The following is a 23,052-nucleotide window of genomic DNA, read 5'->3' as shown; positions in this document are numbered from 1 at the left end:
CAACCACTGAATTGTGATTGGATTCAACTGTTTCAGAAATGGCTTAAAAAATCCAGAGACCTAAGTCTGGTTCTTCTGTTGGTCAGTAGGATAATGTAACATAAGGGATCTGATATGATATAACTGTCATATGTCTGTAACCTGTGAGTTAATGGTTAATAAATAGTTATATATAGTTACATAGGTTGAAAAAAGACCTAGGTTCATCAAGTTCAACCTCCACCAATTGTACATTTTGTTACTAATATAATTAATGAGTTAATGTTTGTTCACACTTTTTACAGTGGAGATGAACATAGTCACGCTATGAGCTCTTGGGTCCACACTGTGAAGGAGAAGCACCGTGTGCTACCAGGACATAGTCAACCCCTTAACCCCCAAGGGTGGTTTGCACGTTAATGACAGGGCCAATTTTTACAATTCTGACCACTGTCCCTTTATGAGGTAATAACTCTGGAACACTTCCATGGATCCCGGTGATTCCCTCAAGGTGCTCAAAACCACATTCAATAAGTTTATTAACCCTTCAGGTGCTTCACAGGAATTTTTTGAATGTTTAAAAAAATGAAGATTTAACTTTTTTTCACAAAAAAATTACTTTTGGGGGATGCGTTTACACCGTTCCGCGTGTGGTAAAATTGATAAAGCGATTTTATTCTTCGGATCAGTACGATTACAGCGATACCTCATTTATGTCTTTTTTTTATAGTTTGGCGCTTTTATGAAATGAAAACAATTTTATATAAAAAATAATTATTTTTGCATCGCTTTATTCTGCGAGCTATAACTTTTTTATTTTTTCGCTGATGGCGCTGTTTGGAGGCTCATTTTTTGCGGGACAAGATGACGTTTTCAGCGGTACTATGGTTATTTATATTCGTCTTTTTGATCACGCGTTATTGCACTATTTGTTCGGCGGTATGATGATAAAGCATTGTTTTTTGCTTCGGTTGTTTTTGAAGGGGTTAACTAAAGGGGTTAACTAGTGGGACAGTTTTATAGGGCGGGTCGTTACGGATGCGGCGATACTAAATATGTGCATTTTTATTGTTTTTTTATTTACAAAAAAAAAGAATTTATTGGGGATTTTTTAGAATTTATTTGGGGATTTTTATAAATTACTTTTACACTTGTTTTTTTTTTTTTTACTTTATTATATTGTCCCAGGTGGGGACATCACTATAAGGTGTCAGATCGCTGATCTGACACTTCACACAGCGCTGTGTCAGATGAGCGATCTGACAGGCACTGCTGCAGGCTTCCTCATGCCGCTCTCAGCAGGCACTGTGGAAGTCGCAACTCTGCAGGCCCCTGAAGGCCCTTGCGGCCATATTGGATCCAGGGGCCTGCAGAGAGGAGACCCTCGGAGCGATACAGCACATCGCGTCGTGTTATGATTAGGTCACCGAGGAGGATAGCCGGGGAATAAGCTAGGCAACCAGAAAACCAGAAAGGTTGGTAACTAGGTAACTAAGTGGATTGCAGACCCCTAAAACTAACAACACAACTAGAATTAGCCGTGGGACGTACCTACGATGCCCTAGATGCCTCGGCACAGCCAAAGAGTTAACTAAACCTAAAGCAAGAAAGGGGAAAGCTAAACTGCCCCGGAGTAGAACCCCAAAGGAATAGATAGCCCAAAAACATATATTGCCGGTGAGAAAAGATGAGGCACAAACACAGGCAGAAAATAGAGTAAGCAAATGATGGGGCCCAAACTGTCTAGATAGAATAGGACAGGAAAGATACTGTCTGCAATGACACAAAAAACCCTAAGAAAAATCCAACACGTCTGATATGCAAAAATACTGAGGCCACATGACCTCTCACCCACTAGATCAGCATTCTGGTGTGAACTGGAAGCAAAACAAAAGAAACTGATATAACAGGGGACTAGCAATACTGAACAGACTGACATAAGCTGTAGCATATGAAATAGGGTCCAGCACTGGTCCCAGCAGGGAAAAATGCTTAACCCACACAGGAAAGCAGAAAGCAGAGAAAGACAAAAACTGGATCAATGCAAAAAGATTCCAGCAAACAAATAACTTATCTGAAAGATGCAGGACCAAGCAAGGGACAAGCGGACTTCAAAATGCACAGAAAGAAAACCAAATCACCAGCAACAACTGAAGGAAGCTTGCTGACTTAAATCTTCCCAGTCTGTAACACCTGACCTCCACTCATCCTCTTCAGGTGATTGACTTCTGTCAACCCGACCAGCTCCATTACACGCAGCAACCAACAGAGGGAGCCCAAACTCAGAAGTCAGGTCAAAAGTGTTCACAACAGTGTCGCTCCGAGGATGGCAGGGAAGTACGGAGGGAGCCCCCTCCCTGCACGCTTCTCTACTATGCCCCCGACACTGCGATCACAGTGTGCCAGGGGTTAATGTGCCGGGGCGGTCTGTGACCGCCCCTGACACATAGTGCCGGGTGTCAGCTGTGATAATCAGCTGACACCCGGCCATGATCAGCGGCGCTTCCCCCGGAGGGTGCCGCTGATCGCTATGACTTCCTATCCCGTCCTTGGGAATTGAGTCCCAGGGCATATGGACGGGATAGTACATCATATGGCAGAATGGGGTTAAATCTAGTATCAGTACAGCAGTCACCATATTGAATGTTATAACTACACATACAGCGCTGGCAAAAATAAAGAGACCACTGCAAAATTTTCAGTTTGTCTGATTTTTCTCTTTATAGGTATATTTTTGAGTAAAATGTAAATTTCTCTTTTATTCTATAAACTACTGACAACATGTCTCCGAATTTCCAAGCACTAAATTTTGCATTTATTTTCAGAAAATGAGGAATGGTAAAAATAACAAAAAAATTCAGTGCTTGCAGACCTCAAATAATGCTAAGAAAACAAGTTCATAGTCATTTAGAAACAACAATACTAATTTTTTAACTCAGGAAGAGTTCAGATATCAATATTTGTGCAATAACCATGATTTTTAATCACCGCTTTCATGCGTCTTGGCATGCTTTGCACCAGTCTTTCACATTGCTTTTGGCTGACCTTATGCCACCCTTGGTACAAAAATTTAAACAGTTCTTCTTTGTTTGATGGCTTGTGACTATCCATCTTCCTCTTGATTACATTACAGAGGTTTTCAATGGGGTTCAGATCTGGAGATTGGGCTGGCCATGACAGGGATTTGATGTGGTGGTCCTCCATCCACACATTGATTGACCTAACTGTGTGGCATGGTGCATTGTCCTGCTGGAAAAAACAGTCCTCACAGTTGGGAAAAATTGCCTGAGCAGAAGGAATCAATTCTTTTTCCAGGATAACCTTGTATGCGGCTTGATTCATACGTCCTTCGCAAAGATTAACCGGCACAATTCCAGCTTTGCTGAAGCATTCCCAAATCATCCCCAATCCTCTACCAAATTTAACAGTGGGTGCAAGACACTGTGGCTTGTACACCTCTCCAGGTCTCCGTCTAACCATTAGAAGACCAGGTGTTGGACAAAGCTGAAAAGTAGACTCATCAGAGAAGATTACCTTACTCTAGTCCTCTATGGTCCAATCCTTATGGTCTTTGGCAAACTTCAGCCTGGCTCTCCTTTGCTTCTCATTGATGAAAGGCTTTTTCTAGCTTTACATGACTTGAGTCCTGCCTCTAGGAGCCTGTTACGAACTGTTCTTGCTGTGCAATTCACACCAGCTGCCATTTGCCATTCCTTTTGTAGGTCACTTGATGTCATCCTGCGGTTGCTGAGTGACATTTGAATAAGATGACTGTCATCCCGGTCAGTGGAGAGTCGTTTTTGCCCTCTGACGGTCAGTAGCTTTGTTGTCCCCAATGTCTGCTGCTTGACCTTGTAATGGATTGAAGTCTTTGAAAATTTTAAGGATGGAGGCAGCATGATGCTCACTGTATCCCTCTGCTAGTAAAGCCAGAATTGAGCTCTTCTTTTCCTCACTCAAGACTTTTCTTTTCAACTCCTTTGGCATGGTTAAAAGTTATTTTTTCTTTCCTATTACTTTTGGGATACTACAAGCACTTGTTTTGCCATCCAGCTGGTCCTATTGAAAGAGGATTCTGAACATGACAGCAGGGTTCAGGTGATCACCTAATCAGAAGCACATTAAGTAGAATGAGGTGTACTCTGGTTGGAATTCAACTGACACTGGAATGGAATGGTTGTCAGACATGTAGAGAAACTGATTTTTATAAAACTGTGCAGTGGTCTCTTAATTTTTGCCAGACCTGTATATCTCAGTTAGGGGCACATGCACACTGGCTGGCCATTGGCATGGGTAAGAGAATGTGGTGTCACTGTTTCTAATGTCACTGTAATTACCATATATACTCGTGTATAAGCTGAGATTTTCAGCACTTTTTTTGTGCTGAAAATGCCACTCGGCTTATACACGAGTCATTCAGCGGAGGAGGGGGAGCGGTGGCAGGAGCCGGTGGCTGGGAAATCATACTCACCTCTCCTGTGCCCTGCTGAACGTCCCCTGCATCCTCCTTGTCCCAGTGCTGACAGCTTCTTCCTGCCTTCAGCTTTAACATGGAACCGCTCATTAAGCTCTTCAATATGGACGCCCATGGGCGTGGAAGCATATTCATGAGTTTAATGAGCGGTACCATGTGACCGATGAAGGCAGGAAGAAGCTGTCAGCGCTGGACAATGGAGGATTTAGGGACGTTCAGTGACGGCACAGCAGGGTGAGTATGAAGGAGGAGGTCGGGGGCTGCACAGAGGAGGTCGGGAGCTGCACAGAGGAGGACGGGGCTGCACAGAGGAGGACGGGGGCTGCACAGTGGAGGACAGGGGCTACACAAAGGAGGACAGGGGCTGCACAGAGGGCATTGGGAGCACAGAGGATGGGTGCAGCAAGGACGAGGACAGGGAGCTGAGCCATACATAGAAGGGGAGCTGAGCCATGGGTACTGGGAGGGGGGAGAGCCACACAGAGCAGGACAGGGATGAGGCAACAATGTACACCCGGCTTATACTCGAGTCATTAAGCTTACCCAGTTTTCCATGGCAAAATTAGGGGCCTCGGCTTATACTCGGGTCGGCTTATACTCGAGTATATACGGTACCTATGGGTTGATATCCATTTATTGGGGTTACTATATCATGGACACTGTTGTATTATATCATATGGTTGGTTAATACATTTTTTCCAGAAACAAATAATGACTATCTTGTGCTCCTTTTTCTCTCTTGTAACTGGTGGTGAGGACCCCCAGGATATGCAATGATATACGTGTATTTACAAACCATGCACTATGCACTTTATTACTAAATGCTGCTTTGTCTTGCATACCTGGTGTTCCCCCATTTGTTCACACTTATGCCATCCATTGCTCTCATGGTTATATTGCTGCCTGCCTGTTTTTTATGATGAATTGACTTCTAGTATTGGATTCAATTTCTCTATTATGCACGTGTGTTATATATTTTTCAATAAAGACAATTTGTAACTTTACAGAAACTGTCTTTTGACAATTTTTAATTAAATACGCCTTTTTGGTATATACATACTATCATTAGGATATTAAGACTCTCTATGGTTCTTATGCATTTTATATCTCAGTTAGGGTGGTTTCACATTAGCGTTTCAGGCCGCAGCATCGGCCTGCGCACGGCCACCGCTAAGCCCCGTCCCTGCCGCACCTCCTCCAGTAGCTCCGCCTATGGGCGCATGACGCTGCATGCGATCTGCGTCCCCTATCTTTAGCACTGAGGACGCAGGCCGTGCGCAGGTATGCGTTTGGCGGCGCATGCGTCCTTTTGACGGTGCGCCGACCAGCGCCAAACGCAACCTGCTGCAATTTGGTGCGCTCAGCGCACCGTCAAAAGGACGCATGCGCCGCCAAACGCATACCGGCGCACGGCCTGCGTCCCGAGTGCTAAAGATAGGGGAGGCAGGTCGCATGCAGTGTCATGCACCCATAGGCGGAGCTACCGGAGGAGGCGTGGCAGGGGCGGGGCTTAGCGGCGGCCGTGCGCAGGCCGACGCTGCGGCCTGAAACGCTAATGTGAAACCACCCTTAGTTGTAGTATAGCCTTGGTCCAGGGAACTTGAACTGATCGCCTTTTCTCGGGGCCAAGAATAGATTTTTGCCCTGGCATAAATTAGCTGAACAACTCCAGTTTTTTTGCCTTCTTCTGGATCAATGGCTTTAGGTATAGGTAGGGATTGTATTTAATAAAGTGTTTAAAAATGAATGATCCATCTCTTGCTCATCTTTTCGAATTATATATCACTCAGGTAATTGTATATACCAGTTCTCAATTTTATAACTTATGGTTGATGAAATAAACTAAACTGAATACGGGGCTGGTAATTATGTGTCTGATAGATAGGTGGCCATATGTGTATACATGTACTTCAACTTGTTCTTTACTTTCCATAGTAGCAAATAGAGAGTAAATTGGACTTGTGTGGCCACCTATTCTCTACCTGGTGGGTTTGGTGTGGGTCCCTAAGATAGGAAATTCCATCATTTAGGCATTTACTAGATGTCAACTAGAAGATAACCCATCTCAATAATGGGGAATTTAATAGAAAATGCACTACTCAAGGGCAGAGTATTTGTCCCAGGACGATAACTGAAATATATATTATATATGCACACACACACAGTATATCCATGTTTATGAAAATTACTTACAGTTGCAACCAGGGGTTTACATACACTATATACAAAGACGCATATCCATGTTTTTCTCAATATCTGACATGAAATCAGAATAAACCTTTCCTGTTTTAGGTCAGTTAGGATTACCATAATGATTAATATTTGCCAAATGCCAGAAGAATGAGAGAGCATGTTTTATGGCAATTTTATTCCTTACTGCAAAGTAAAAAGTTTAAATACACTAAGATTACTACGGATTGATGATATCATGTGTTTGGAAGCTTCTGATTTTTATTGGCAACGTCTGAGTTAATTAGAGACACACCTGTGGCTGTATTTTAATGCACACCTGAAACACATTGCTTCTTTGTGTAGCATCGTGGGAAAGTCTAAGGACATCAGCCAAGATATCAGGAAGATCCTGGGGTGCAATTTCAAGATACCTGAAGGTGCCTCGTTCATCTGTACAAACAATTATACATAAGTACAAATAAGATGGGAATGTCCAGATATCATACTGCTCAGGAAGGAGATGGGTTCTGTGTCCCAGAGATGAATGTGCTTTGGTCCGACACGTGCATATCAACCCAAGGACAAAAGCAAAAGACCGTGTGAAGATGATGGCGGAAGCTGGTTAGATTGTGTCAATATCCACAGTGAAACAAGTACTGTATCAACAAGGGCTGAAAGACCACTCTGCCAGGAAAAATTCTTAAAACATTTTCGCTCTCGTTATTCTGGCATTTGTCAAATAGTAATAATTATGGTAATCCTAATTGACCTAAAACGGGAAAGGTTTGTTCTGATTTCATGTCAGATATTGAGAAAAACATGTATATGTGTTTTGTTATATAGTGTATGGAAACTTCTAGTTTAACTGTAGTAGAAGTAGGAGAAATACTTGTCATTAGTGATGAGCGAGTATACTCGTTGCTCGGGTTTTTCCGAGCATGCTTGTGTGTCCTCCGAGTATTTTGGCGTGCTTGGACATTTAGTTTGTGTCGACACAACTGCATGATTTGCAACTGTTGGACAGGCTGAATACATGTGAGGAATGCCTGTTTGTTAGGAATTCCACACGTATTCAAGCTGGCCAGCAGTCGCAAATCATGCAGCTCCGTCGACAAACACTAATTCTCCGAGCACGGCAAAATATTCGGAGATCAACTGAGCATGTTCGGGAAAACCCTAGCAACGAGTATACTCGCTCATCATTACTTGTAATGCAAAAGTGTCAGCTATTCCAAATACACAAAATACACAGGTCAAAGCAGCTCTATCCAGTGTAGTCACAATATGGCCACAACTACCATAAGGCCATGTGCACATGATGCAGATTTCCAGCTGATCCGCAGCGGATTTTACGGCACAGAAACGCTGCATATCCGCATTGTGATGTACAGTAGCATGGAAATCAATTGAAAAAAAAAACCGCTGTGCAGACGCTGTGGATTTTTCCGCGCAGTTTTCTTGTGGTTCAAAATATGCAGCATGTCACTTCTTTTGTGCGGTTTTCCACCTGCTCCATTCTCCAAATCCCAGGGGGAAATCCACAGGGGAAAACCGCACAAAAACCTCAAGAAAACCGCAATAAAAAAGGAAGAAATCTGCAGGAAAAATGCAGGTCATTTGACCTGCGGATTTCTTCAATTCTGTGCGGAAAAATCCGCAGGGCTAAAAAGTACGTGTGCACTTAGCCTTAGGCTTCTCGGCTCTCTGTGTAACCTAGCCTAATTTCTTCACAGAAAAAAACAGGTGGTTAGAGACGCAACATGATCCATGCAGAAAAGATTGTTAAGAAGATAACTCATGCCTCCCATTCAGCTCCACAACTCATTTGCGACTATTCCTCCTTTGTCTTCCTCCGTGATCCGTGCATCACATGACCTAGTTTAAAAGGAGTCCCAGCCTGTATACAGTCATAGTACTGATCTGTTGTGTGCAAACGAAACAGTTGCCGGCTCTGCCTCCACATTGCAATACAGTTATTGTAGCAGTAGCTGCTGTCTGCTGATTCCGTACTTCCCACATTCCTCTATACATTACTGTACAGCAAATCCATGTGGGCGCTGAGTGCAGCAGTAGCAGTGCAGTCAAAGCGCTATCCAGTGCAGCAGTAGTCGCTCCCTGCTATACTGCTCAGTTCTGTGTGATTGGAAGATGTGGCTTTCTTTTCCATTTCTCCCCCCAGCATTTTGATGTATAAGCCGGGCTCTTCAGCTAGTACTGTATATTCCTGCTTAGTGATGTGGGCACTGAATGCAGTAATAAATGGTGGGCATAAAAATCGCTGATCATCACCGCCCTTCCCAGCTTGGTACCACCACATCATACAGTACATTCCAATAGAGAGCTGCAATTGAATGAAGCAAGGGTGGGCGGCCAAAGGTTAGTGAAGCAAGAGCAGATTAGCCAATAGCACAGGTCCTCGAATAGGAGACGTGAGCCCTCTTTACCCTTACTAACTGTGCTAGGGGCAAGTGTCAGATCACCGCCCCCTAATAAATCAACTTCTTTAGAAAATGAGTGTATGATGGCTTATGTTGGCACCAACCAAAAAGTGACTATACAATTTTACTGAATGTCCATCTTATCAGGCGTCCGTCATTTATTTCCTGATGCTTCCTTCACTGAGATGGGTGTTCTGGTCCTCCTGCATCAAAAATGGCCTCTACACTGATATGGGGAGCAGTGGTAAGCCTGAACCATGCCTCTGCAGCACAGACCTTCCACTGTGCTCCTCCATGGCACTGTGGTGGCCATCTTGGATGCAGGAGAATGGAAACGCCAGGCTCAATGGAGGAGGCAAAGGAAGGCAAATGGAAGGAGTCAAGTAGGTTGACTGCAAATTACAACTTCATAGGCCCTTTTCAATACCGTCAGGGGATGAAGGATGCTTTACAGAATGCGTGTGGGGGTGCGAGCAGCACATTCACAGCTAGCCAGGTAATATCATCTACTTTACTACATGGCTTTAATATCATCTACTTTACTACATGGCTTTAATATCATCTACTTTACTACATGGCTTTGCAATATTGCTTCCAAGTCTAGGTTAACGCCATGGGTGTCATATTGCCATTTTACTTGTATCTAGATTTCTTACATGTATAAATTATCCTTAGCATGACTCCCCTGACTTTCTACACTCATCTACCTCAGTGGTAACTATCACTTGATTGGGTTCCCTGATTTGTGCTTACTCTTTGCCCTTTTTGATTTATCTTAATATGCTCTCCCTTGTGTATGTTTATCACCAGGCTTCACCCCCCCCCCCCCTTTATAGCTATGTAACCTTCCCCTTTTCATAACATATTTTTTTTTTATGATTTCTATGACTTTTTTTTGCTGTTTGTATGTATAGGCACCCCTTATTAGTCGTGCCACCACTTCACCGTGTAGTTTCAATAACAGTGTTTTATCATATATTTTCCTTGTTTCACTCATCCTTTTTATATACTATCTCTGACCTATATTTGGGTTTTTCTCTATTGGTTTCACTATAGTCAAGTAAGGTCCATTTACATTGCAAGGTTATTGTGAACAAGTGTTCCTTGGAATGCTCATCTCATGATAATCTTGCAGTCTAAACAGACTGCCAAGCATCTAACAATTACCGATTGTTCAATGCACATTGTTCACTGAACAATCGGTACACAGCGGTCTGCCTGTGTAATCAAGCTATTAAATATTCACCGATAAGCAGAAAACTAGCTGATCAGAACTTGTTTATAGCTGACAATTTTTAAGTAAGAACACATTTTAATTCTAAAACTTTGAAAATATAAACATGATATCAACCAAACTAACACTGTGCAGATATTCTCAATACAGATAAATGTAGATAAATAGATATAAAATTACATTAAAAAAACTACACCTGATTTAGAAGCTTCCTTTGAGCACAGTTGATTCCTCCTATATTGATCATGTTGGGCATTAGAGGTTTTGGAAACTCCAAGACAAAGTCCAATCTCATCAGCCAAATTGCTGCATGACCAAGAATTTCTTGCAGACTTACATCCTTTTTCAGAAACTTAGCAGCCATTTGTTGGTAGGGAGAATAAAGTATATTGCACATAAAATGCATGGTTTGGTCAATGAAGATGTTTTTTACCCGCTGAAGAAAATTCATATGGTCTGTGAAGCTGGTAAACATCCTTGGCACGTATGATAATGGCATTGGGCACTTGGAAGCTTCAGCATCTAAATTGCATGGTATTCCTCGCAAGAAAAAAACAGAGGGCACAGAAAGGTGCTCAGCGAGTATCTGACCACATGGGAGAATGGCATCAGTAAAGACAACATCAAAGTTCATGGCCCCTAAGGACTGTATTAGCTGAGAACTGTTCAACAATTGAGCACAGTTGTCTAGCATAAAGGTTGCTCCTAATTTAATCTTCCTTTGAAGCTCTAAGAACTTCTCCAGTAATGGTCTTTGAGTGAAAACTTCATCTGAGATAGAAGAGAAATGTTCCTGTAGTTGTTGAAATGTATAAGATACCGGATAAAACTTCACTTCATAATCTTGAGATGTTCGAAGATGCATGTTAATATCTGGTACAATAACAACAGCATGATGTCCTTTCTGAATCAATGCGTCCACCACAGGGCGCATGCTAAGCCAATGGCTTCCATCTACAGGCACTACAAGAAGTTTCCCAGCGGTAACAAATCCTACAAGTCCACAAGTTAGTAATACAATAGTAGTAGTGAGAAATAAAGAGATATGCATTCGAGCCATGTCCTTTCTCTGAGTCTCTGTAGCATAAAGTTTTTCAGCAAAGAGCTTTTATACATTTGTACTTTAACATATAACAGAATGCCCTACGTCACAAAACCATAAATGAGGGCAATGTGTCATGAGCTCTGAACTGTATTTCTGCACTCTCTACTTTTGCAAAGGTTATGAAGGTCATAAATGTATGTAGAACTTGGAACCCAAGAGTTATATATTCTTTATGTTGCTATAGAATTTTGACTATTCACTCCAGATAAAACAGGGACTTAATCCTCTGCAAGAATAAAAGGCTTTTGTGGAGTAATTATTTTTGCATAGATCCTGATATAGAGTTTCAAGTAACTTGGTCTGATGCCAGATATACAATGCTGAGTCATTTCTATGCTGAGTCACTTCTGGTGAAAGTCTTTGTCTTGTATTTAGTTCCATTTGTACTTATCAACCTTTTTAAAATGTATTCATTTATCCACCCATCCATGTATTAATAAGGCAGCACAGTGACTCAGTGGTTAGCACTGTTGCTTTGCAGCACTGAGGTCCTGTGTTCAAATCTCTCCAAGGACAACTTCTGCAAGGTGTTTGTATGTTCTATGCGAGTTTCCTTTGAGTTTTCCTGTTTCTTCCCTCATTCCAAAGAAATACTGATAGGGCCCGTTTGGGGACAGCGATGAATATGTATGTAATGTATGATGATTATTTAGTGTGGGGCTAGTGATTTTGAGTATTATCTTGTTGTGCCCTCAGTATTGCTCTTTATCAGATTATGTATGTAAAATGCTGCAGAATATGATAGCAATACCAAAAGGAGGCTACTAGTATTAAAGCTCAATTAAAAAAAAATCCCAGAAAAAGGAGTTAAAACTAAGTGATAAAAATAATAAAAGGTATACTCCAATAAAACTTGTAATAAAAAAAGGAAGAATAAGGAGCATCTAATACCATATACAAATAGTATTTTATTGAATATATTCATAAGTTATAAAAAGATTTTTATTCATTATTATTCATATGAAATTTTTTTCTTTTTTTAAATAAAAATTGTGAAGGACACAAGACATAGGGTCCGACACAGTTACTGTAATTACAGATCAGGGAGACAGCTTTAAAATATCTTTACATATACCAATGATACCAGACATATACAGTAATTTGTGCTGCTTTAGATGTACATATATATACATATAGCATGTGCCCAAATAGCATCCACACAAAATCTATTTAAACAATCTAAATAGTATAAAAGATCTCACCCGATAGTATCTGTGTAACCGGTCACACCAAGCAGCCCCAACGCGCGTTTCGCTTGGGCTTCCTCAGGGGGCTGTGCATATAATCTGACTTTACCCGATCTCCTTGGATATATATACCTCTTTGCGGTTTTGTACCCTTTTTTCCTTCCTATTTGAGGCTATTATTTATCTGTAGATCTATTTGTCATCATTATTCATTTGTAGGTCCTATTTGGATCACATTACTATGCACTATTGCACTTTTTATGAATATTGAAAAAAATTATGCCTTTTTAATGAGGGAAAAATATATATATACAATTTCTCTATTACTTCTCTCCCTCCTCAAGTGTGGTGGGTAATAGAATCTGAGTATCATCTATATCCTTCTATGTATCCGATTAGGCTATAACTATTATATGTATTTGTTCACATATTGCCACTTTTACCTTCTCTTATCTGTATGTGGTAACTGGGTATTGCTGATTCCCTTATATTTTTTACTCTGCGATTGATTCATCATAAACTTGTATTTTATTAATTTTTGGATAACAATAAAATCAGATATTTTATCTAATTGCTCTTGGCTCCATTTTTTCTTTTTTTGGTAAGAATATGATAGCACTAGATAAGCAAAGCATAATAAAATAAAAAATCCCTCAGAAAGGAATGATATTCCAAGAAGGTTTATGAAATTTACAACTTTTCAAAATTTCACAATTTGAATAAAATGGGTTATGTGTTAAAAAAGCATGACAGCTGCAGCCAATCAGCGGCTTTACTGGTTACATTCTGTGCTTGCTTTATGAAAACTATTTTAAAAGTAATCCTTCCAGGCCGAAACCACATGCAGCATGAATTGCAGCCTAGCTGCAAATTACAGTCACATATATTATTCTCTAAAATGCTCCAGTGTTTCAGAGAGGAACTTTGAAGATACTGTACATCCGTGGACTGTAGTCAGAGAGGCGTCTAGTTCGGTGCTGGCTCTTGTCAGTACTAGAGATTAGCGAACCTTTCAAGGGTCGGTTCAGTTCAGATCGCCGAATGTCCCCATGTGCGCTGAACGGTTCGACAAACATACCCGAATCCCATTAATGTCAATGGAAGGCAAAGCCAAACGCATAGACAACATCTTCATGGGTGCCAAAAAGCTGCGAAAACAGCTAAAATTGGGGGCAGACACTAGGAAAAGTGACAAATTGACCCAACAATTGTGCTATAAATAAAAAATTTATAAGAATTTGACATGGGTTCCCCTGTATTTGATAACCAGCCAGACAAACAGTAAAACAGCGCGAGCAACATTACAACTTTTCCCATGGAGCTCACGCTGAGGTCAGCGAGTTGAACTGAGTTCATTGGCTGTGAACTCCCAGGATCTTTCTGACAGCATCGCAAGAGTAAGATCTTTGTCACGCTCGCGGTGACGTCAGTCAAGTCATAGGAATTCTCCGTGAGACACTGTGCAGCAGTAGCACATGCTGCTCAGTGTCTCTGATGGATGGCAGGCTGTATGGTCACATCATGCAACAATGCAGCATGCCATCTAGATGTAGCAGAGGTAGACCTGTCACGGGACAAATGGATTATTATCTTCTCAGTGGACAGATAAGGAATATTGTGGTTTATTATTTTAATTCTGTTACAGGAGACTATGGCTTCTGTGGACTGGGTGATGACATAAGTATGGTTTAACCCAGGGGTGGGGAGCCTCTGGCCCGCATGCAGCCTGCAGGTAGGTCCCCAGAATCTGCAAAGATTGGGCGGCAGCCATATCCTGCCAGCTTCTGTCCCTTTAACCCCCAAGTGCACAGTAAGCAGCGTTCATTACAGAACGCTGCCTCCACATGAATGATGACGTCATTGGGGTGGGTGGGGTTAGCGTCAAATGCGCTCCTGTCCTCCTGTTCCGGAAGAGGAGCTGCTGCCAGAGAGTCCAGAGTGATCTCTGTGCCTTTCTGCTGGTGATTTGTGCCCTCAGCTATGTGCCCCCCTGTGATCTCTCTGTCTCCCAAGTTTAGTGCCCCAATATGATCTCTGCGCCCCCAACTATATGCCCCCTGTGATCTCTGTGCCTCCCACCTATGTGCCCCATGTGATCTCTGTGCCCTCCCTGTGATCTCTGTGGCCCCAGCTATGTTCCCCCTGTGATCTCTGTGCTCCATAGCTATATGTTCCCCTATGATCCCTGTGCCCCCTGTGATTTCTGTGCCCCCAAATATGTGCCCTCCTGTGATTTCTCTGCCCCCCAGCTATATGCCCCCTGTGATTTATACCCTCCAGCTATATGCCCCCTGTGATCCTTGTGCCCCCCTGCTATGTACCGACCTGTGATATTTGTGCCCCCTGTGATCTCTGTCCCCTCCAGCTATGTGCATCCCAGCTATTTGCCCCTCCATGATCTCTGTGCCCCCAGATATGTGCCCTCCTTTGATCTTTAGCCCCCGTGATCTTTGTGCCACCCCCTGGTGATCTTTGTGACCCCACAGTGATCTATGAGCCCCACCCGGTGATCTATGTGCCTCCCCAGGGATGCCTGTCACCCCAGTGCTGTATATACCCCCTCTCCCAGTGTTGTATATGATGTATATAGACCCTCAGTGATGTTTATTCTGCCCAAACCTTCCCAGTGATGAATGTGTCCCAGCATCTCCAGTGATGTCTATGCCCCTTATGTAATTTATATGACCCCAGAGTCTCCTGTGATCCATATACAGCAGTCTCAATGTTTCCTATGTTATGCATGCACAGCAGTCCCAACATCTCCTATGTAATGTAAATAGAGCAGTCTCAGTGTCTCCTGTGTGATTTATATACAGCAGTCCATGTGTCTTCTATATGATGTATATACAACATTCCCTGCATCTCCTATGTGATGTATATACAGCTGTCTCAGCATCCTCTATGTCAGGGGTCCCCAACCGCCGGTCCGCGGCCCAGCACCGGGCCGTTGCAGTGCCCTTGCCGGTCCGCGGACACAAGGGGAGCCGGGGGGCGGTGCAGCAGCTGATACTCACCCTGCATCCCGCGGCGGCTTCATCCAGCGCTGAGCGGTCACGTGCTACCGCTCATTTAAGGTCATGAATATGGACGCCACTCCTCTCCTATAGGCGTGGCGTCCATATTCATGGTCCTTAATGAGCGGTAGCATGTGACCGCTCCGCACAGGAAGAAGCTGAAGCGCCGCGAGATGCAGGGACGTGCAGCGACGGGAAGGAAGTTCAGCGACGTGAGGGTAAGTATGATGGGGAGGATGGGGGAGCCAAGCGGAGCCATAAATATAAGGGAGAGAGAGTGGGAGCGGAGCCATATACACAGGGGAGGGAGAATGGGAGCGGAGCCATATACACAGGAGGGAGAATGGGAGCGGAGCCATATACACAGGGGAGGGAGAATGGGAGCGGAGCCATATACACAGGGGAGGGAGAGTGGGAGCGGAGCCATATACACAGGGGAGGGAGAGTGGGAGCGGAGCCATATACACAGGGGAGGGAGAATGGGAGCAGAGCCATATATACAAGGGAGGGAGAGTGGGAGCAGAGCCATATATACAAGGGAGGGAGAGTGGGAGCAGAGCCATATATACAAAGGAGGGAGAGTGGAAGCAGAGCCATATATACAAAGGAGGGAGAATGGGAGCGGAGCCATATATACAGGGGAGGCCGGGAGACTGGGAGCGGAGCCATATACTGTATACAAGGGAGGGAGAGTGGGAGCAGAGCCATATATACAAGGGAGGGAGAGTGGGAGCAGAGCCATATATACAAGGGAGGCCGGGAGAGTGGGAGCAGAGCCATGTATACAAGGGAGGGAGACTGGGAGCGGAGTCATATACTGTATACAAGGGAGGGAGAGTGGGAGCAGAGCCATATATACAAGGGAGGGAGAGTGGGAGCAGAGCCATATATACAAGGGAGGCCGGGAGAGTGGGAGCAGAGCCATGTATACAAGGGAGGGAGAGTGGGAGCGGAGCCATGCATACAGGATGGGACGGGGAGCCATGTATACAGGATAGAAGAGTGGGAGCAGAGCCATGCATACAGGATGGGAGGATGGGAGCGGAGCCATGTATACAGGATGGGAGAGTGGGAGCAGAGCCATGTATACAGGATGGGACAGGGGAGCCATGCATACAACAGGGGGAGCCACACAGAGCTGGACGGGGGGGACCACACATACATTTTCTGATGATTAGAAAATAATCAGCATGTACAGTACTCCAGTACAATTGTTCTTAAGTGCTCAATGCTCCATTTCCTTGTAGGTTCCAATCATCATTAGCAGTGACGGTCATCAGTAGAAGTAGCCCAGTGCTCCCACTGAAACAGAAACAAGCCAGGTGCTCCCACTCATTCAAAACCTATGGTGAGTTGAGTCACATTAAAAATGTTATAATTAAATGATAAATATGCACTGCTAAACTACAACTGCGTCCATAGCCCCGCCCCCTTATGACCAAAGCCCCGCCCCTGTCACACCTCCATCCCCGCCCTGCCGGGCCATGGAAGAATGGTCTTGGTTCAAGGCGGTCCCTGGTGCAAAAAAGGTTGGGGACCACTGCTCTATGTGATATAGATATATCAGTCTCAGTGTCTCCTATGAGATGTATATACAGCAGTCCCAGCATCTCCTGTGTGTTCTACATACAGCAATCCCAGCTTCTCCTATGTGATGTATATACAACAGCCCATGTGTCTCCTGTGTGAAATATATGCAGCAGTCCCTGTGTCTCCTGTGTGATATATATACAGCAGTCCCTGTCTCCTGTGTGATATATATACAGCAGTCCCTGCGTCTCCTATGTGATGTTAATACAGCTGTCTCAGCGTCCTCTATATGATATAGATACAGTAGTCTCAGCGTCTCCTATGAGATGTATATATAATAATAATAATAATAAATTTTATTTCTATAGCGCCGACATATTCTGCAGCACTTTACATTTCAGAGGGGACTTGTACAGACGATAGACATTACAGCATAAGAATAATCACATAGATCATAACAGATACCAAGAGGAATGAGGGCCCTGCTCGCAAGCTTACAATCTATAAGGAAAAAGGTAGACACGAAAGGTGGGTGGTAGCAATTGCCCTGATTGTTTGGACCAGCCAGAATGTTAAGTGTGTAACAGTACAGACACAGAGGGCTGATAGACGCATAAAGCATATGGGAACATGATACGGGGAACCTGGTTGTGGTAAAACTTTTGACTGTGCCACACAGGGATAGTTAGGTTAATGTGTTGAGGCGGTAGGCCAGTCTGAATAAATGCTTTTTCAGGGCACGCTTAAAATTGTGGGGATTGGGGACTACTCGTATTGACCTGGGAAGTGCATTCCAAAAAATTGGCGCAGCACGTGTATAGTCTTGAAGACGGGAGTGGGAGGTTCTGATTATTGAGGATGCTAACCTCAGGTCATCAGCAGAACGAAGGGCACGGGTAGGGTGGTAGACTGAAACTAGGGAGATGTAGGGTGGTGCTGAGCCATGGAGTGCTTTGTGGGTGAGGGTAATAAGTTTGTACTGGTTTCTGGAGTGGATGGGTAGCCAGTGTAAGGACTGGCACAAGGTAGAGGCATCGGTGTAGCGATTGGCGAGGAATATGATCCTGGCTGCAGGATTCAAGGCAGATTGGAGGGGGGAAAGTTTGGAAAGAGGGAGACCGATTAGAAGAGAGTTACAATAGTCCAGACGAGAATGAATAAGAGAAACACTAAGAGTTTTTGCGGAGTCAAAGGTAAGAAAAGGTCAAATTCTAGAAATGTTTTTGAGATGCAGATAACAAGAGCGAGCCAGTGATCGGATGTGGGGGGTGATTGAAAGCTCGGAGTCAAATATGACCCCAAGACAGCGGGAATGTTGCTGGGGAGTAATAGTGGAACCACACACAGAAATGGCAATGTCGGGTATAGGTACATTAGTAGAGCGAGGAAACACAAGGAGTTCAGTCTTTGACAGGTTCAGTTTCAGATATAGTGAGGACATGATGTTAGACACAGCGTTTAGACAATCGCTGGTGTTTTCTAAAAAGGCAGGTGTGATGTCAGGAGAGGAAGCGTACAATTGGGTGTCATCAGCATAGAGATGGTACTGGAAACCAAATCTACTGATTGTTTGACCAATAGGGGCAGTGTACAAAGAGAAGAGAAGGGGGCCTAGAACCGATCCTTGAGGAACCCCAACAGTAAGGGGAAGATGAGAGGAGGAGGAGCCAGCAAAAGATACAGTAAAGGAGCAGTTAGAGAGATAGGAGGAAAACCAGGAGAGAACAGTGTCCTTGATGCCGATGGAGTGGAGCATAGTGAGGAGGAGCTGGTGATCCACCGTGTCGAACGCTGCAGAGAGATCCAAGAGAATTAGCATGGAATAGTGACCGTTAGCTTTAGCTGTTAGTAGATCATTAGAGACTTTAGTGAGGGCAGTTTCAGTAGAGTGTAGAGCGGAAATCGGATTGGAGAGGGTCGAGAAGAGAGTTAGAGATATAGCGGATCAGACGGGAGTGGACCAGGCGTTCCAGGAGTTTAGAGATGAAGGGAAGATTAGAGACAGGTCTATAGTTAGCGGCACAGTTTTGGTCGAGGGATGAGTTGGGTCGCCCTCCCAGGGCCGTGGGGTACTCGGTACTGGGCCGGTATCAGCGGGATGTGTCACAGCAGCGGGGACCCGGTCCGTGGCCCTGGGCGCCCAAGTAATGGGGGGACTGTAATGGTTTGAATGAATAGTTTGTGACGCCACCTGTGGTGTTCGGCAGGTGAGATGTTCGGCCGACGCTGCATGCAGATCCTCTGGGGCTGGTGGTGTGTTGCAGCCAAGATGGTGAAGCTCCCCACAGGTGGAGCTGTAGCCCCAGGGCAGTGTAGATGTGGGGGAAGTGGAGAGGCACAAGCGGTGTAGAAGCTGGTACCCAGATGTAGCGGGGCTGGATGCGTTGGCGCAAGAATGAATGGAGGACACCAGGGCTTGCAGTTCCAAAGCTTTACTCACACTCTGTAGCACACACAGGTGCCTGCCTCCGTGCCGTGTCCTCCGGGTCAGGGACTCAGTCAACCTTCAGGCAAGATGGAATGCTCCCTTCCAACGCTCCGCCAACATGTGCCTTGCTGAACGTCTCTATAGCGCCTTTGAGTGTGAAGTACTCCCAGTACTGAGTTACACTGGAGTGCCTCCTGACAGGTGTTCTCAAGAACTCTACTTCTACGGCAGACAGCTGTAGCCTACTTCCGGGACTCCCTACTCCTGAGTCCCGGCTCACTATCCAAGTTGCTGTTGTGCCCCAAGTCTTAGATGAGAGTAGTGCATTTACAGCCCACTACTCCACCTGTGTTTGCTGCAGAACTATTAGTGTCCATACAACCTCGGGGACCGGGCCCCGGCCTTGCGCTTAGAACTTCTAGGCAGGGTTCTTCCTCTAACCCACGTCCTCTGTGTTCCCTTTTACTCCTTCGTTCCGTACTAATCTTTCTCTCCTATGGAAGATCAGGATTCAGTTCAATGTCTTTCTCCTTCTTTCCTTTCCCGTGCCAGCAGACCCAGGTCACTCAGGTCTGCTGCAGCACCTCCTTCCTCCATCCCTCTCTCAGGGATCTTCTTTCCTCACTCCTCTCTGAGTGGCTTCCTCTCCTAGACTGACCTGTAATCCTAAACCTTCCCACTCTTTTATGTATCCTAACTCCACCAGCCTCCCAGCGCGTTTCGTGTTCCAAGCAGGGAGCCACCAAAGGTGCTCTGCTACACTCCAAGCAGGGAGCCGCAATGTGGCTTTGCTGAACTACTGTGTTGTGTGGGATGCAGTTGTTGGAGCGTGGTCAGGAGCTTCCAACTTACCTGGATGGTGGGGCACCACACCTCAGGAGGAGGTGCAGTACCTCTGTGGCGACTGAGCCTCAGGGGCACCACATGGTTTTTTAAGTAGTGGATGTATGATGGCATGCTTAAATAAGGAGGGAAAGATACCAGAAGAGAGAGGTTAAATATTTTAGTTAGGTGAGTGGTGACAGCAGGGGAAAGGGGACTTGAGCAGATGTAATGGAAATGGGTCACTGGTGCAAGTGGTTGGGCGAGAAGATGCAAGGAGCCTGCTTACTTCTTCTTCTGTGACTGGTTCAAAATCAGAGAGTGAGCTAGATGCAGTGGGGGAGGGAGGACAGTGCATGGTATGAGGTGATTGGGAGATAATTTCCTGTCGGATTTTTTCTTTGAAGTAATTGGCCAGATCGTCAGCTTGAAGCTCAGTGGTTGGGGCCTGCACTCTTGGGTTGAGCAGGGAATGAAGTGTCAAAGAGACGTTTAGGGTTATTGGACAGTGAGGTGATGAGGGTGTTGAAATAGGTTTGTTTGGAGAGGTGAAGGGCAGTGTTGTATGTTCTAAGCATAAACTTATAATGGATGAAATCTTCGTGTTGATTGGATTTTCTCCATAGACGTTTGGCACACCTGGAGCAGCGCTGCAGGAAACGTGTTTGCAGGGTGTGCCAGGGTTGTCGCTGTCTTTGTCGTGTTGTTCTATGTATAGGAGGTGCAAATTCATCCAGGGCAGTTTGAAGTGTTTCATTGTAATGCTTCAGTGCAGAATCAGGACATGAGAGGGAGGAGATAGGTTCCAATGAAGACTGCAAATTCTTCATAAGTTTCTGGGTGTTAATGGCCTGTATGTTTCTATAAGTATGGACAGTGGGGGTGACTTGAGCAGCCTAGCAGTTCTTAATAGAAAGTTGTGATCAGAGAGTGGGAGAGGGGAGTTTGCAAAATTATCCACTGCACAAAGCCGGGAGAAGACCAAGTCGAGGGAGTTTCCGTCTTCATGCGTTGGAGAATTAGTAAGCTGCGAAAGGCCAAATGAGGAGGTTAGAGATCAAATATACAGCAGTCCCAGCATCTCCTATGTGATGTATAGACAGCAGTCAAAGTGTCTCCTATGTGATGCTTATACAGCAGTCCTATCGTCTCCTATGTGATGTATATATAGCAGTCCCAGCATCTCCTAGGTGATGTATAGACAGCAGTCACAGTGCCTCCTATGTGATGCTTATACAGCTGTCCCATCATCTCCTATGTGGTGCATATACTGCTGTCTCAATGTCTCCTATGTGATGTTTAAACAATAGTCCCAGCATCTCCTATGTGATGAATATACCGCATTTTCCGCTTTGCGAGATGCACTTTTTTCCCCCAAAATTGAGGGGAAAAAGGGGGTGCGTCTTACAAAGAGGATATACCTTTGCGCTGCCACTGAGGGTACTTGCCGCGGCACTCTGTGCCCTGATGCTGCCGCTGTGCTGTCTGCCGGTTCTTACCGCCACCGCCGCGCTCCTGTCCCCCGGTAGTTTCTTCCGCCGCCAGAGCGCGGCGATGGCGGCAAACACCGGGGGACAGGAGCGCGGCGGTGGCAGTAAGAACCGGAGGACAGAGCGCAGCAGTGGCGGTAAGAACCGGGGGAGAGCGCGGCGGTGGCGGTAAGAACCAGGGGACAGAGCGCGGCAGTGGTGGCAAGCACTGGGGGACAGAGTGCAGCGGTGGTGGCAAGCAGGCACCGGGGGACAGAGAATGGCGGTGGTGGCAAGCATCAGGGGACAGAGGGCGGCGGCAGTATCAGACACCGGCAGCGGCACGCTGCACATCAAAACACCCCCTCATCCCAGCAGCAATGTTCCACTCCGGCCTCCTCCATCACCACCCCTGGTAAGCAATAAGACGCATGGATTATAGGATGCACCACCATTTTATTAAAAAAAAAGTTTTTTTCCTATTTTTCTCCTCAAAATTTGGGGTGCGTCTTATAATCCGGAGCGTCTTATAAAGCGAAAAATACGGTAATATACAAAACTTATAACAAAAAGTTGACTGCTCTCCTGGCCGACACAAACCTGAAAAAGCAGCTGAGAGAAGCAACATGATCAGTATCACCTAACATTACAGCTGCACAAAAGAGAAGCAGCTCCAGCCATCACATTAAGGGTGAGTTACTGTAATTAATTGTTTGACTAAATATACCAGGGTAATTTTCAAGGTGATCATTTTTGTGTGGACTCTGAATGATTGTAGAAATTTCCAAATGGCCCCCGGCTAGAAAAAAGTTCCCCACCACTGGTTTAATTTAGATACATTAAAGGAGTCTGTCATTTTTTTCAATTAAAGGACTTTATTCTAGGTGTGTTTATTTACAATATAACTATAGGATTAGTAATGAAGAGGTGTCTTATAGACACTTCTCCATTACTAACTGCGGGATTGATGTCACCGGACAATACAAAAGTGACATCAACCCCACAAATATGAACCCCATTAAGCAAGAGGCACCACTAACTAAACAACACCTTGAAGACCCAGGAGTTCTCCAAACAAGTCAAGGACAAAGTTGTCGAGAAGTAGAAGTCAGGGTTGGGTTATAAAAAAAAAATCCCAATCTCTTGATCCCCCATGAACACCATCAAATCCATTATCACGAAAAGGAAAGAATATGGTAC

The 23,052-nt window shown here is 44.7% G+C and overlaps 1 protein-coding gene across 5 annotated transcripts in view; it reads right to left on the bottom strand.

Annotated features, from left to right (window-relative positions):
• Nucleotides 1-23,052, bottom strand: part of LOC141091822 (UDP-glucuronosyltransferase 1A1-like) — a 269,983-nt gene that overhangs the window by 91,459 nt on the left and 155,472 nt on the right. Inside the window, exon 1 of one of the 5 annotated variants that reach the window (XM_073577564.1) lies at nt 10,494-11,372. The exons of the other annotated variants lie outside the window; for them this stretch is intronic. Coding sequence (XP_073433665.1) covers nt 10,494-11,357 — 864 coding nt within the window. The 5' untranslated portion in view covers nt 11,358-11,372. Of the gene's footprint in view, nt 1-10,493; nt 11,373-23,052 lie in introns of those variants that run through there. 5 annotated transcript variants of the gene reach the window in all.

Source organism: Dendrobates tinctorius, unplaced genomic scaffold (assembly GCF_039654945.1).
Source record: "Dendrobates tinctorius isolate UK_male_01 unplaced genomic scaffold, ASM3965494v1 ptg000056l, whole genome shotgun sequence".
NCBI lineage: Eukaryota > Metazoa > Chordata > Amphibia > Anura > Dendrobatidae > Dendrobates > Dendrobates tinctorius.
Note: the sequence above shows the minus strand (reverse complement) of the source record. Positions and strands in the feature narration are given on the sequence as shown.